The sequence below is a fragment of the Gouania willdenowi genome, chromosome 9 (genome assembly GCF_900634775.1).
Source record: "Gouania willdenowi chromosome 9, fGouWil2.1, whole genome shotgun sequence".
Lineage (NCBI taxonomy): Eukaryota > Metazoa > Chordata > Actinopteri > Blenniiformes > Gobiesocidae > Gouania > Gouania willdenowi.
Window position 1 is genome coordinate 16,976,762 of NC_041052.1, and position 17,550 is coordinate 16,994,311.

General features: G+C 35.7%; 2 protein-coding genes across 2 annotated transcripts in view; one reads left to right on the top strand and one right to left on the bottom strand.

The window, feature by feature from the left end:
• Positions 1-4,231, top strand: part of upb1 (ureidopropionase, beta) — a 21,721-nt gene extending 17,490 nt beyond the window's left edge. The window contains exon 10 of the mRNA XM_028458181.1: positions 3,892-4,231. Within this exon, the coding sequence (XP_028313982.1) occupies positions 3,892-3,972 (81 nt within the window). The 3' untranslated portion in view covers positions 3,973-4,231. The remainder of the gene's footprint in view (positions 1-3,891) is intronic.
• gucd1 (guanylyl cyclase domain containing 1) lies at positions 4,227-13,401 on the bottom strand. The gene is made up of 6 exons (XM_028458182.1): positions 13,108-13,401; positions 12,945-13,029; positions 8,756-8,921; positions 6,571-6,662; positions 6,244-6,485; positions 4,227-5,115 (listed from the first exon to the last, which is right to left on the bottom strand). The coding sequence occupies exons 1-6, from the start codon at positions 13,112-13,114 to the stop codon at positions 5,024-5,026; spliced, it is 684 nt and encodes a 227-aa protein (XP_028313983.1). The 5' UTR covers positions 13,115-13,401; the 3' UTR covers positions 4,227-5,023.
• Positions 13,402-17,550: the final 4,149 nt, after the last annotated feature.

Genomic DNA, 17,550 nt, shown 5'->3' on the forward strand with positions numbered 1-17,550 from the left:
CATGAAAAATTAGTAAAAATGACAAACACTCCAAATCAGAGGTAAGGCTATAGTAAGGCATAAAAATGGAAAAAATTATATATTTTTTTTTCTGAGATAAGGCTATCACAACACCCTTGAAACTAGTCTAAATATGATGTGCATACTTATACTGGGATTAAAATGCAGTAAGGCATGAAAAATTAGTAAAAATGACAAACACCCCAAATCAGAGGTAAGGCATAAAAATGGAAAAAAATATTATTTTTTTTTTCTGAGATAAGGCTGTCACAAGACCCTAACAACTAGTCTAAATATGATGTGCATACTTATACTGGGATTAAAATGCAGTAATGCATGATAAATTAGAAAAAATGACAAACACCCAAAATCAGAGGTAAGGCTATAGTAAGGCATAAAAATGGAAAAAAAACAATATATTTTTTTTTCTGAGATAAGGCTATCACAAGACCCTTGAAACTAGTCTAAATATGATGTGCATACTTATACTGGGATTAAAATGCAGTAAGGCATGAAAAATTAGTAAAAATGACAAACACTCCAAATCAGAGGTAAGGCTCTAGTAAGGCATAAAAATGGAAAAAATTATATATTTTTGTTTCTGAGATAAGGCTATCACAAGACCCTTAAAATTATTCTAAATATGATGTGCATACTTATACTGGGATTAAAATGCAGTAAGGCATGAAAAATTAGTAAAAATGACAAACACTCCAAATCAGAGGTAAGGCTATAGTAAGGCATAAAAATGGAAAAAATTATTATTATTTCTTTCTGAGATAAGGCTATCACAAGACCCTTAAAACTATTCTAAATATGATGTGCATACTTATACTGGGATTGAAATGCAGTCAGGCATGATAAATTAGAAAAAATGACAAACACCCCAAATCAGAGGTAAGGCTATAGTAAGGCATAAAAATGGAAAAAAATAAAATTATTTTTTTCTGAGATAAGGCTGTCACAAGACCCTAACAACTAGTCTAAATATGATGTGCATACTTATACTGGGATTAAAATGCAGTAAGGCATGATAAATTAGAAAAAATGACAAACACCCCAAATCAGAGGTAAGGCATAAAAATGGAAAAAAATATTATTTTTTTTTCTGAGATAAGGCTGTCACAAGACCCTAACAACTAGTCTAAATATGATGTGCATACTTATACTGGGATTAAAATGCAGTAATGCATGATAAATTAGAAAAAATGACAAACACCCAAAATCAGAGGTAAGGCTATAGTAAGGCATAAAAATGGAAAAAAAACAATATATTTTTTTTTCTGAGATAAGGCTATCACAAGACCCTTGAAACTAGTCTAAATATGATGTGCATACTTATACTGGGATTAAAATGCAGTAAGGCATGAAAAATTAGTAAAAATGACAAACACTCCAAATCAGAGGTAAGGCTCTAGTAAGGCATAAAAATGGAAAAAATTATATATTTTTGTTTCTGAGATAAGGCTATCACAAGACCCTTAAAATTATTCTAAATATGATGTGCATACTTATACTGGGATTAAAATGCAGTAAGGCATGAAAAATTAGTAAAAATGACAAACACTCCAAATCAGAGGTAAGGCTATAGTAAGGCATAAAAATGGAAAAAATTATTATTATTTTTTTCTGAGATAAGGCTATCACAAGACCCTAACAACTAGTCTAAATATGATGTGCATACTTATACTAGGATTAAAATGCAGTAAGGCATAAAAAATGAGAAAAAATGACAAACACCCCAAATCAGAGGTAAGGCTATATTATAGTAAGGCATGAAAATGGAAAAAATTATATATATTTTTTTCTGAGATGAGGCTATCACAAGACCCTTAAAACTATTCTAAATATGATGTGCATACTTATACTGGGATTAAAATGCAGTAAGGCATGAAAAATTAGTAAAAATGACAAACACTCCAAATCAGAGGTAAGGCTATAGTAAGGCATAAAAATGGGAAAAAAATATTATTATTTTTTTCTGAGATAAGGCTGTCACAAGACCCTAACAACTAGTCTAAATATGATGTGCATACTTATACTGGGATTAAAATGCAGTAAGGCATGATAAATTAGAAAAAATGACAAACACCCAAAATCAGAGGTAAGGCTATAGTAAGGCATAAAAATGGAAAAAATTATATATATTTTTTTCTGAGATAAGGCTATCACAAGACCCTTGAAACTAGTCTAAATATGATGTGCATACTTATACTGGGGTTAAAATGCAGTAAGGCATGATAAATTAGAAAAAATGACAAACACCCAAAATCAGAGGTAAGGCTATAGTAAGGCATAAAAAAGGAAAAAATTATATATATTTTTTTCTGAGATAAGGCTATCACAAGACCCTTAAAACTATTCTAAATATGATGTGCATACTTATACTGGGATTAAAATGCAGTAAGGCATGAAAAATTAGTAAAAATGACAAACACCCAAAACCAGAGGTAAGGCTATAGTAAGGCATAAAAATGGAAAAAATTATAATTTTTTTTTCTGAGATAAGGCTATCACAACACCCTTGAAACTAGTCTAAATATGATGTGCATACTTATACTGGGATTAAAATGCAGTAAGGCATGAAAAATTAGTAAAAATGACAAACACCCCAAATCAGAGGTAAGGCTATAGTAAGGCATAAAAATGGAAAAAAATAAAATTATTTTTTTCTGAGATAAGGCTGTCACAAGACCCTAACAAGTATTTTAAAAATGATGTGCATACTTATACTGGGATTAAAATGCAGTAAGGCAAGATAAATTAGAAAAAATGACAAACACCCAAAATCAGAGGTAAGGCTATAGTAAGGCATAAAAATGGAAAAAATTATTAATTTTTTCTGAGATAAGGCTATCACAAGACCCTTGAAACTAGTCTAAATATGATGTGCATACTTATACTGGGATTAAAATGCAGTAAGGCATGAAAAATTAGTAAAAATGACAAACACCCCAAATCAGAGGTAAGGCTATAGTAAGGCATAAAAATGGAAAAAAATATTATTTTTTTTTTCTGAGATAAGGCTATCACAAGACCCTAAAAACTAGTCTAAATATGATGTGCATACTTATACTAGTATTAAAATGCAGTAAGGCATGAAAAATTTGAAAAAACGACAAACACCCAAAACCAGAGGTAAGGCTATATAAGGCATAAAAATGGAAAAAAATTATATATATTTTTTTTCTGAGATAAGGCTATCACAAGACCCTAACAACTAGTCTAAATATGATGTGCATACTTATACTAGTATTAAAATGCAGTAAGGCATGATAAATTAGAAAAAATGACAAACACCCAAAATCAGAGGCTGTAGTAAGGCATAAAAATGGTGCAGATATGCAGTGCACACTTAAAGTGGGGTGGAAATCTTGTAAAGCATGAAAAACTAGATACAAATGAAAAACTGAAAGAATTGAGCAGACGTAAAAGTTGAAACTTTTTTTTTTTTTTTTAACATAAGGTTATTGAAGGAACCTTAAAACTTAAAAAAGATTTAAGTCATAAAATGCTTAAAACCAGTGCAAATATGAACACACTTAAAGTGAGGTGAAAATCTAGTAAGGCATGAAAAATAAAATGTGGAAAGGCACCTAAATTTCACCTAAAAGGAAAAAAAAAAAATTCAAATAATGCTATCATAAGGCATCACAATGAAAAAATGTGGAATTATTTCCTGAGATAGGGCTTTAGGAAGGCATAAAAAATCAAAACGTTTCACAATTATTTTTTTTTTTTTTTAGATAAGGCTATCAGCAAAGGAGTTCATGCGACCCCAGAGCCAACGATTGCCGACCTCTGGTTCAGTCCATTGTTGTTTTGGATTGAGTCATTTCACCACAGATACAGTTGAATGTGTAAACGCTAAATCACTGCTTTTCTTTGCAGATGACTGGACGCTATTCTGAGTATGCAGAGGAGCTCACAGAGGCAGTGAGACCTGACTTCAAACCCAAAATAGTGAAGTAATGAATTAACAATTAAACACGGATGTCACTCACTTAGTCGTCTTTTACATCAGATGTGAAGTTACTGTATTTAGTTGATATCTTGGAAGAAAAAAAACGACTTTTATGTAAACAGCACAAATAAAAAACCATTTTCAGATGTTGCAGCTGTTGTCATATCCAATGTAGAAACAGTATTTCTTGTGTTATGGGCAAAAAACAACATTTTAACCAACATGTAATGCTTATTAATTAAAGCTCAAACAAAACATTGAAAAGGATGATAAAGGTGACTTTTGTCTAGTCTTTATTTTTGTGACATTTTCAAGTGGTGATGTAAAATATTAACCAAGCATTAAAAAAAGAGGACAACCGTTTTATTTGAAGACAAAAAGGATGGAGTTTGAGCTCAGACCTGCTTTAAATAACGGATATAAAGCATCCAAACAATCATGAAATGTAGGAATACAAACATGGTTTCGAGAGATTAAAGCATATAAAATGGGATTGAGCTGATGAAATATAAAGTCTGGTCTTTATAACATGCCGAGTGGATTTTTAACCTCTCATCGTTAATTTAAATAAACACAATCACAGCTGAAATGAAAAGTGTAGTGCAACAAAAACAACCACACAGGTGGAGAGTCTTCATGGCGTCACGGCGCACCGGCATCTGGTGCCGGTGTGTTCGGTGAACACGCAGGAAGGAGGAGCTCTGTAGATCCACTACGGAGCGCTGCATTGACACTTTGTTTACCTGAGGCTCTCAGGAAAGCACGCACGCACGCACACACACACCGTGCTCCCTGAAGGAAACGTCACCATGAGGCGACTTTAAACGCCCGCCGTCGGCTAATTAACACAATTAATCATTGTTAAACCTGAACATCATTGGCAGCTAAAGTCCTGCATCGCCCGTTTTTTTCTTACAGCTTCAACAAAGTCTGTAAAATCCAATGAGACACGTCCAAGAACCTCCTTTAAATTGTCCACGTGCAGCAGCCAGCGTCAGTGCTAGTTCCCTGTGTGTGCGTGTGTCAGACGGAGGCATGAGGAGGTCAAAGGTCGGAGCATCAGCTCTCCTTAAAAACAAACAGAATGTCCTCATCGGTGCCGTAACTTCGACGAGCTTCTTCAAAGTTCGAGATGCTGGTGCAGCAAACTCCTTTAAAACACACAATGAAAGTCAGGTTAACAGAAAATGTAATAAATTACATTTAAAAATCTGTTTACATATGTTTGTATACTTTATTTTATTCACCATTTTATTTTTTTTGTACTTTTACATAACATCATTGCACCTTATCATTCATTTGCATATTGTTATTTAGTTTACCTTACAACCTCTTTGTGTAGTCTTGCTCCTTATTTTTTGCGTGTGTGTATTATTATTATTATTAGTGCCATTTTTTAATTTAACGCTCTTTGCCTTTTTAATTACCCCTCAGGAATTAATAAAGTTTTTTTCTGCTTTACTTAATTCGTAATGTTATTGGATTTTATTTTTTAAATTTAACAAAATCACTTATATCTCCAAATAATAATTACATTTTTAATAGTCAATTTAAGTTTTGTTAAAGCCTAGTATTAATATAATAGTTATGAAAGAACTAATTATCAATGAAATTGATAAAAATCTAATCAATTTAACAAAATAAATATGTTGAATGAAATAAAAATCATATTACTAAAATGAAAATGGAAGCAAATGAATGAAATAAAATGCTATGATTAAAATACATTTAAAAAAGAAAGAAAGAAAGAAATTATGTGAATAAAAACATTAAGAATTCATGAAAACAAATAAATATAATTAATTACACATTAAAACAAAAGGAATTACATTCAGTAATAAAAGGAATGAATGGATGGATTTGAAGTGAAGGCCTTATTCTAATGATTCCTTTACACTTTAATAGCTGATGAGAAATCCATAAATAAATGAAATGATGGATGATGTTTATCTTACTCTCAGCTTGTGCTTTCCCTTTATTTCCTAATGCTTGGGGCAGGGTTGGGGGTAAATTACATTTTTCAATTACAATTACATCTTCAATTAATCACAATTACTAAGTCTTTAATAAAGAAGCGCATAAAACATAACCTTCCTCTTGTGTTAGCTTTCTGTTAGCATCTCTTATGATAACGGCTAAGTTTGACTAATGTCTTAAATCAGCTGTAAAATACATTAGAAAATATTATCTATCATCTAATTATTATTTATTTTTTCCCTCTTTGTTACCTTGTGTTTAGCCCTAAATAAAAAGCGAGCCAACCAATCGTAGTGACTCACTGTCAGAGTAGGCGGGGTTGTTGTAGAAGATGGAGCCACTGGTCCTGTTGAAGCCACACACCACCACAAAGTGTCCCTGGTACTCCGGCTTCCTGCAGAAACACTTCTGTCCCACAGGGAGGAAGCAGCAGTATTTCACAGGAGAAGAACACAGCTCACAGGACAGAACCACAGCGTTCACCAGCACGATGGCAGCATGGCCGCTCTCCAGGTGGGACTGGATCTCCTGCACCGACACCGAGCTGGGACCACAACCAGGGAGAGTGTGTCAGAGAGAGAGAGAGAGAGGGAGTGTGTGTGTGTGTGTGTGTTAGATCACTGACTCACCATTTCCTCACCACAACTCCTTTGCTCTCTGCTTTGAGGAACAGCTCATTGACTCGATCCTCCTCTGTGTCAAAGTGTTTCTTATAGAAAGTCTGGAACAGACACAATTCATCACTAACTCCACCTTTAAAAGCTTCCACTATTACGCAGTCTAAAGCTTTCCTTTCTTTGACTCACTCATCATCAACTCCTATTAAAACATGCTGTTACATCTGATCACCTTGTTTAAGAGTAACTGAACTGAGCCTTCCTTAACCACTAGTCCAGGGTGGACTAGTGGTTGACAGTGCTTGTTTGTGATGCAAGATGGTCGTAAAACATCACATGATCTTGTTCTCATCCAACAGCAAAATTAATTGTAATAGCTTGGTTACAACCCATAGAGGGCAGTCACTCTGACATTTCACAACTAAATAAGCTAAATTGAACCACTTTGACTAAAATGTTGAGAGTTGGACCAGGATCAATCAACAGCACTACTTCATACTCAAATACATTTGTATTTAGCAGAATATTTTATTTGGGTTTAGTTACTCTTTAAATTAGACTCACAGCAATAAATCCTCCACACACCTTTACCACCTGTGGCCACATTTTAAAGCATGCTTATGCACTAAACATGGGTTTAGTTTCTAAAGCGTACCTGGTTAGTAAACCATACCTGGTTCCTAAAGCGTACCTGGTTAGTAAACCATACCTGGTTCCTAAAGCGTACCTGGTTTCTAAAGCGTACCTGGTTCCTAAAGTGTACATGGCCACATTTTAAAGCATGCTTATGCACTAAACATGGGTTTAGTTTCATCTATAGCTGTAATGTCATCACATATCAGACTAAAGTTTTAGAAATCCACATTTTCAGATTTTGTGCGCACACTTTCAGTAATGTGTCCTTTATGTTTAAGTGAAGTTGTTAGATGACCCACTATACTATACTATACTATACTATACTATACTATACTATACTATACTATACTATACTATACTATTAGGGGTGTTGAAAAAAATCGATTCAGCGATATATCACAATATTACGTCGCGCGATTCTCGGAAAAATTCAAAATGCATCCATATTGATTTTTTTTTATTTAAAAAAAAAAAAAAGTTTGTTTAAAAGCCACAGGCAGATTGTAAGTTATTTTTTATTTTAAGTTGTTGGCACATGGCATGTTAAAGCCAATGTTTTGAGTGTAAAATATGTTATATCATGTTCTCATAAAGGTGTACACATTTTTTTCATTCGAAATATTTCTGGAGCATCTGTAAAAAAAACAATTTCTCCTTGGGATAAATAAAGTATATCTGATTCTGATTGTGAAACATTGCTTTATAAATGAGGGCCATGGTTTCTAAAGCGTACCTGGTTCCTAAAGCATACATGGTTATTAAAGCATACATGGTTTCTAAAGCATTCCTGGTTTCTAAAGCGTACATGGTTTCTAAAGCGTACATGGTTTCTAAAGCGTACATGGTTCCTAAAGCGTACCTGGTTCCTAAAGCGTACCTGGTTCCTAAAGCGTACATGGTTCCTAAAGCGTACCTGGTTTCTAAAGCGTACCTGGTTTCTAAAGCGTACATGGTTTCTAAAGCGTACCTGGTTTCTAAAGCGTACCTGGTTTCTAAAGCGTACATGGTTCCTAAAGCGTACCTGGTTCTTAAAGCGTACATGGTTTCTAAAGCGTACATGGTTCCTAAAGTGTACCTGGTTCTTAAAGCGTACATGGTTTCTAAAGCATACATGGTTTCTAAAGCGTACATGGTTCTTAAAGCGTTCCTGGTTTCTAAAGCGTACCTGGTTAGTAAACCGTACCTGGTTCCTAAAGCGTACCTGGTTCCTAAAGTGTACATGGTTTCTAAAGCGTACATGATTTCTAAAGCGTACATGATTTCTAAAGCGTACATGATTTCTAAAGCGTACCTGGTTCTTAAAGCGTACCTGGTTTCTAAAGCGTACATGGTTCCTAAAGCGTACATGGTTCCTAAAGCGTACATGGTTTCTAAAGCGTACCTGGTTTCTAAAGCGTACCTGGTTTCTAAAGCGTACATGGTTCCTAAAGCGTACCTGGTTCCTAAAGTGTACCTGGTTCCTAAAGTGTACATGGTTTCTAAAGCGTACCTGGTTCTTAAAGCGTACAAGGTTCTTACAGCGTACATGGTTCTTAAAGCATACATGGTTTCTAAAGCGTACCTGGTTTCTAAAGCCCTTGTCCACACCCAGAGTCTGTGTGCAGAAGCAGTGTTTTATTCCCAGATGGCTCATGAGGTAGGCCAGGTCGATCGTCCACACGCTCTCCGTCAGCTTCAGTTCCCAGCATGCTCTCTGAAAGTCGTCATCACTGACCGGTTGCAGATACCTACAGGATGCACACACAACAACTCAGACTAATGCGGTGCTCAGTAATAAAGACTTTAGAACTGTACTTTTCTCCCAAAAAACCTAAAAGAATCAAAAGTGGATACATTTTCTTCAGACTATTTATAACCAACTAAAGTTTATAGGCTGAAACCAGTGCCTCCCATCAAGGTTGGGGTCAATTACATTTTCAATTATCTATGATCAATTACAGCTCAATTATGATTACGGTGACTACCGTTTTTTCCAATTACAATTAAATTTAAAAATTATTATTTTCCCCTTAAAGGTGCAGTCTGCGACTCTTATAAAATGACTTTTTGTCATATTTGCTAAAGCTGTCACTATCTAAGGACAGCTTTACATCAAAATAGTAGTTTGCGTGAAAAAAAAACATTCATTGAGTCCCTCCTGCTGCTCCTGCAACCTTTGCCAGATTGCCAGATTGCCAGAATGCACCGCGACCAAGCAAAAAGAACCATTCAGAGCCAGGATTGTGTTTGATGGACTGTCTGACAGCTGTTACTCACAGGCCCCGCCCCTTTCCCAGAGCGCCGTATTTTTTTACAGTGTATGGTGTGGAGGAGTAGAAGATAGAATTAGCAACTTTTCTGCTTAAAAGGCAATTACTGCTGCTTGATTTACATTGTGCTTGATTTGTAATTGTTACACTAGAACTCTGTAGTGCATGTGTTGTTCATGTGTGCGCGCAGCAGCCTCTGTGTAGCTGCTGTAAGTGACACTGTGTTGTTGTTGCTGAGGTTTGTGCACATAGAGAGAAAGAAGCGCCGCAGTAATATGCTTTTAACAGAGCATGTTATATTACTGTGATGTTGTTGTCTGGCTAACGTTAGCTTGTTAGCTCCTCTGAGGGAGGGACTTTGGAAAGTTTGGAGGCAGGGCAAGAGAGCAGCGGGGAGGGAGGGGGAGAGAGGGATCTGAGAGTCACGGACTGCACCTTAAAAGTCAATTACAAAATTGAAGAGCCTGAAATTAATAAGTCCATAAAACTTAACCTTCCTCTTATGTTAGCTTTCTGTTAGCATCTCTTATGATAACAGGTCAGTTTTGACCCATGTCTTAAATCAGTTGTAAAATACACTAAAGATATTATCTATCATCTAATGTGTTTCTCATCTCTTGTTTACCTTATTAGGCTTCCTTATCCATGAAAATATTGGTATTAATATTTTTGGTGTTTTCTGTCAGTTTACCTCTAGATTTATTTTTATTTCATTTTAATGGAAAAAATGTTCCTCAAGAGAAGTGACAGAGTGGGAAAAGTTAAGATGAAACATATATTAATAATTGTTAACTCTGCATGTGTAGGCCATAGAACTGTAAAAGGGTTCCCCAGTTTTGTGTTTTATTAAATTGTAATTAACAGGTTTTATTTTTTTGTCAATCAAAATTACAAAGTCAATTATCTGAACTCCATTACACTGCAATTATGATTATACAACAGATTGTTTTCAATTACAATTACTTCATAATTGACATTAATTATTAATTACACAATTACAATTGAGCTCAACCCTGCCTCCCACCATAGAAAACACGCCGTAAATAGCAACTGGTCCCTAAAGGCACTTCAAATAAAACACTAATAATGTCCCTTCATTAATGTACATGAGGCCTCTAGCTCCTCCCCCTGGTCTTTAAATGATATTGATCTACTATCAGCAATGATTGAATGTGAGCAGTGTTGTGCAGGACTTTGAATGCTGACCCTTTAAATGTGTTTTGACAGAATGTCTTTTTAACCTTTAAAGACAACAACACTAATGAATGGTTTTCTAACACATCCTGCCATGTTCTCTTTGTCTTAATTCCACATCATGTCGCTTGAATACATGCAACACTTTATTCTCAGTGCAGTAGTGCATTTTAAGCAGGGAAATGTAGGTATTGTGCACTTCTGAGATTGTAATGCACATTAGAGCTTTTAGCATTGATCTTTGCATCCTGGTTATATTTGGTGCCTGACGTCTGCCTGAAATCAATGTGTGTATCTTTAGGACTGTCCAAAGGCCGTTTCAGTTCAGCTGAAATCAATGAACAAAGAAGCAAAGCTGCATTTGCACGTCTCTCTAAATGAGGCTGAAGGCAAAAACCTTCTGTGACACAACACTGTCCAATAAAATTAGAAGAAACATCCTTTGAATAGACCAGTAAAAAGGAATAATATACTGAGAGTTCTTCCCTTTCTCCAAAGACTCAAAGAGATTAATTTCAACATTTGAAATTACATTTATCCAACAAGTGCATTACTAGGGGAGGTTGGAATTTAAATTTTAGAATGAATCATATTGTGTTTTCTACAAATTTGATCACTTGATCACTGGCCTTAAAGGTTATTACAATCCCACAGTTACTGCCCAAGTAGCTAAAATGGGTTTCTTCATGAAAAACAGAGATGTTGGTTTTAGATGCAACAACTTTTTACCTTTTTAATGTTTCATTCACAAATGCAGATTTAGAATGAAAATTTCTCATTTTATTCAGTGAAAAACGTTTAGTCATTGAACTTAGTTTAAACTGTGAAGCTCTTGCTGTAACCCAGTGTAATGGGTATAATGTCAGTATATTGATACGTCCACATGCAGATAGCCACTGCCTTTATTTAAACCTCCTTCTGCTCATAATAAACCTTATCACACTCTCGCTCCTTGTCCACATTAGGTCAAAGGTCAAGAGGGCTGATGGTGGAGGAAGCGAGTGTGACAGGGATTTTGATTATTTTTACCATTGGAGCGTTGATTCCTTAAAAGGATTTTTGCGCAAGTGTCATCAGTCTCCAAGGCAGACAGGCCGAGTTAGCTGCTAATGCTAATGCTGCACACGAGCTGAAAATTCAGTTACCTGACGTTTCAACAGTGACCCAGGTTATAGTCACATTTTGTAAACATGAATCAGCTGATCAGTACTGTTTCACTTAATCAGAAAATACTTTATTAAATCCCTCAGTGTTTATTAAAGTATAATATTAGTATAAATGGCAAAGAGCGGTGTATTAAAAAAACAACACTAATAATGATAATTATACACAAAGAAAAAAGGAGCAAGACTACACACAGAAAATGTGCAAATGAAATGACCTGTCCATCTTGTGCACTTCCTTCAAATTTCTAAATTTAATTAATATAATAGCTTAATAAAAAAATATTCATATGAACCTGGTTAATGAATGGTATACCATAAATGTACCTTTTCAAAGTGACAACTCATACTGTATTACCTGCTTGGTCCACATCTCTGGTGTTATATAATAACTAGTTCATATACCTGTACAGTACATGTCTGTGATATGGATCAATTGTTAGTCATGAACACATCAAGATTAGACCGAGTCAAGAAATAGGCGATACAGTATATTCTGTTCTTCTCTGTGTATTTTCACCATCTCACAGTACCACTACATTAACATATGTTTAGTTATCATTTATAATATTAAACGATATAATATGCTATTTATAAATTTTATTCACACATTCAGTTAAAAATAGATTAGGCCAGGCACTTTTTAATTTTTTTTGCGACTCCTCGTCCATTACATAAAATAAAAGCGCAAATACTCATTGAATCTTGTTCGTTGAAAGCCGGTTTAAGTGAGTGGCAGCACTCTGAGTGATGCACTTGCAATATAGATTAGGCCTACCTTTATCGTACAAAAAGTCTGCGTTGTGTTGACCTTTATATCCCTCTTGACCTATGACATCCCGCCGGTCGCGCATGCGCAGTTCCAGAGTGTGAAAAGGCTTACTGTATTGCTGTATTTTCTAATATAATAATATACAGTCACTGTGTGTTATCCTGTGGTTGCAGTTGTCATCCGGGGACTAAAGATATTAGCTTTGGCTTCAATCTTGGACATTATTAACATGATTCAGTTTGTCCATTTTTACAAATACATTTTAAATCTGCCCTTTTTCTAAGATGCAGTATACATTTTTCTACATTAAATAAATACAATAAGTTAAAAGAAAAGGTGTATGTTTTGTCTTTTGTGTGGTCGTGTACTCACTTTAGGACCATCCTGGAGCAGGCTAAGCCACAATCCCAGTGGTAGAGCTGCCGGATCACAGGCACATTGAGCAGGACGACATCCTCTGAGGAGAGGCTGTTGTTACTATCACACACTCCTATACACTCCATCACCATTTGTGCACAAACAGCCCATCACTCACCTGTCATCCTGCGTGTATCAGAGGCCTGCTGCTTAGCTCAGGACTAGCTGCTGCTCCGTAGACTTCACTGATGTTTACCCATCAACTTTAGCTACCGGGGCTAACACTGTTTACCAACCGGTTTTAAAGGTCTGCTGTTCATCCAGCGACGAGAAACACACGGGGAAAAAACCTCGCCAACACATTAAGTTCGAATATAAGACTAAGAAGTGTGAGAATAATTGTTTAAAAACTGGGTTTAAATCAATTTCTAAGACGCTGTTTTGTCTTGCGTCTGAGTACCCAGCTGTTTGCTCAGTGTGCTGAGTTATACTGCCCCCATGCGGTGTGGAGGCCTCCGCACCGCACAGCGGTCAGACGGTTTTAATTTAATTTAATGAATTTATATAATTAAATATTAAATTATTATTGATATTGTTTTTATCCTTGCTTTATCCTTGCTTTATGGCAGCCCGCCACTAAAAAAAAAAAATAATCACCAAGGAAAGTCATAATTATGAGAAACAAAGTCATAATTTTGAGATAGAAAGTCATAATTATGAGATAGAAAGTCATAATTATGAGAAAAAAAGTCATAATTATGAGATACTTAAACGCATTTACAGCAGCTTGTTCATGTGGTGAGCTGACACTGAGAGATGGCTGATCGACTATCAAAGACTACTTTAGACGGGGCTTTACAAATGATGAAATACTTTGTTTGCTTGCAAATTCACATAGAAATATGCTGAGTAAAGCCACCCTTGAAAAGATACTAAGCAGAAAGAGGCTCTGGCGTCGAAAGGATAAAACTGATGTGGCTGAAGTAGCTCGGTTTATTGAACAACAAATGGAGATTTCTGGTCAGTGCCATTGGTACAGATGGATGTACCAAAAATGTTTCTATCTCATAAATATGACTTCCTATCTGATAATTATGACTTCCTATCTCATAATTATGACTTTCTTTCTCATAATTATGACTTTCTTTCTCATAACTATGACTTTCGTTGGTGATTTTTTATTTTTTTTAGTGGCAGAAACGGGCATCCATATTGTTTTGAATTCTATTTTTTTTTTTTTCTTTTTGGAAAACATTATATATAAAAGAGACAACATATAAACAACCAATCCAAAGTCTATTTTATGTCAGCTAACATTAAGAACCAAGGAGCACTACCATCAGGTGTAGTCTTCAATTACCCATGTTCAATTACAATTCAGTTACAATTCCAGTGACCAGCATTTTTCCAATTACATTTTTTTTATCCTCAAAAAGCAAATTACAATTATGTTCTCAATTACTTAAGTTCAATTACAATTAAAGCTGCAAGCAGCAATGAACAGGCCCTCTCAACCACACGCATGTCAGGAAGTGGCGCACGTTGAGGTGTGCTGCAGAAATGTGTAAATGTTGAGACGTAGCTGACCATTTTTCAAGGATTATGACAAACATTCCTGCAATGTTCTGTGCAAATATTCTTTTTACCAATAGGTGGCGCTATGACTATGTATGACGGTTGGGTTAATAATAATCATAATAATACTTAATTAGCATCTACTTATCTCTACAAACTCTTAATAACTTTCATAAAAGTAGCACATCATCCAAGTGAACAGGCTGCTAAAAGGAATATTTCAGTCTATAAAAATTCAGCTTTATTGTCAAGATTGTTTTATAACACAACCAAATAAGCATGTATGTTTAAAATAAAAATATGAATGTGTGAAGTACTTTAAATGTGTTGTTTGAAATGCTTTAAGCATGTTTCTCTCTCTTTTCTTCCCCTCTCTCCTTTATTCTGGAGCTGATGGTTCACTCTGTTCAAAGGGATATATCATCTCCATGGTAACTCAGAGAAACCTGCAGATGTTTAGGACATGTTTCCTACAGTTTTATTCAAATTAAACACAAGACTTTTTTTTATTGCCATTTGAAATTAAATTTAAGACCAACTTCACAGTAAACATAATTGGGGGAAAAAATGCCACATCAATTCCATAGGGTTAGGGTATGTTTTGTTCTTGTGTCTAGTGCAGACGTGCACCCAAAGTAAACACACAAAATGACTGTAAAATTAAAAAAAATAAATCAAAATCACTCCAAAAACACAAGATGACTACAAAAATAGCCAGAAATCTATAATAAATAAATAAATACATAAAAACCCTTAAGAAAATTTTTTGTAGGACAGGCAATTTTGTTTAATTTCCCCCAAAAAAATGTTACAATCCATCTATGCATTTTCAGACCCACTTGTTTCTGTTTTTCAGGGTTGCGGGGCTCTGCTGGTGCCTATCTCTCGCTCACACTGGGTGTTAGGCGGGGGTACACCCTGGACAGGGCACCAGTCCATTGCAGGGCAACACAGACACAACCAACCACTCACATTCACTCCTACAGGCACTTTAGAGATTCAATCAACCTTACAGTCATGGTTTTTTTGGCTTGTGGGAGGAAGCCCAAGTACCCAGAGGAAACCCATGCAGCACGGGGAGAACATGCAAACTCCACACAGGAAGGACCCAGGGTTTGAAGCCAGAGCCGTCTTGCTGTGAGGCAGACGTGCTAACCACTAAGTCACCATCTGTTACCATTTATTTTGAAATGTGATACTAATTACAATCATAAAATCTAGGAATGTCCCGATACAACTTTTTCACTTCCGATATACCAGCCTTGCGTATCGGCCGATACCGATATTGAACTGATAAATCAGCACAAATCATACAAACTTTTATTACTTATTTTGTAGTGTGGAATGTTAGAAATTGTTTGATCAAGTGATGTTACTCATACAGAGAACAATAGTCAACAACAGTAGGTTACTTTGTTAGAGTGTGAACCACAGTCACCTATGGATAGAAGTGCTGGAGCGGAACATTTTATCGGAGCGCTTATATTGGTGATTTTAGATACAGTCCGATATTCGTTTTCTGGCTGATATCGAACCGATATCTGATATCAATATCCGATTGGGACACCTCTAATGAAATCATACTTATGTGTTAAAATTAGTGATGTCCCGATACAACTTTTTCACTTCCGATACGATACCGATATTGCAGCCTTAAGTAATGGCCGATAACGATCCGATGCAATATCAGCACAAATCATACATACTTGTATTAACTTTTTGTAGTGTGGAATGTTAGAAAACACTTGATCAAGTGATGTTACTCAAACAGAGAACAATAGTCAACAATTCATGTTCACTTCAGTTATTTTTTACTGTCAGTATATGGTGGGAACAAAAATAACAAAAACTTATCGGAGCGCTTATATCGGAGATTTTAGATGCAGTCTGATAAAATCCAATATTCATTTTCTGGCTGTTATCAGACTGATTTCAATATTAATAACGGATCGGGGCACCCCTAATTAAAATTTAAGACTTTTGAAACATTGATTTAAGACATTTTAATGCCAATTAACACCTTATTTTTAGATTCAAGAATTTCATGCCTTTTAAGACTTTTTAAGGATGTGCGGGAACCCTGTAATCTAATACGACAGTGCACCATCGAAGAACAAAGGAGGGAATCAAAGATCAATGTTGAATACATCGTTTTATAATCTCTGAACACACATACATGAACTTTTTACAAACAACTTTGACAATGTGACTTTGGTCAAAGACTATAAAGTCTAAATCATCGAGTTTCATTACACACGTCCCTTCTTCTTATCAGCGTGCTAACGTTGAGCATTCAAGTGTTTGTTCCTGACCAACATCGTCGCACAGGTAAGAGAATAAAAGGCTACAGCAGGATCGTACACACGACATATAAAATGATGCCTTTTATGTTCGTAAGGCTGGTTTTGGTTTGCTTTAGCTCAAACACACACGGACATGATGATCAGTTAGTAGCTAGGAGCAGTCGGTATGTTTCAGTGGTTAATTTCAAGTAAGACATGAAGGCATCTACAATGTATTGTACAAAAGAGTGAACGATGAAAACACACAGATGAAGGAAAACAATCAGCTCCTGTTCGAGGGCAGTACAAACGGCATCATTTTTCAGGGACTCTGAACACCGATGTTAGTCCAACATGTCGGTAAAACCAGGACCATAAAGACATAGACCTCAACCTTATCCAGCATATTTAAGATTACCTCCAACAGATATTGTGGACCTGGGCTTCTCATCCAACATCAGTGCCTGACCTCATAAATCGGGGGTGTCAAACCCATTGTACTTCAGTGGCAAATATGACTAAGTTTGATCTCAGGTGGGCTGGATCAGAAAAATCCAGATTTTTGGGGGCATGAGAAAAAGCAAATTTCACATTATTGTGTATAAAAAGTAATTTACAACAGTGCCACCCCCCCTCCCCCCTCCCCATTTCAACTTCTGCTATAATGTTCGTTACCTCTGCCCCTGAAGCGCGCACACACACGCACGCAGTCATTGTGGATGAGAGCAGCAGCACACATTCACTCAACACATACACAGTGATTC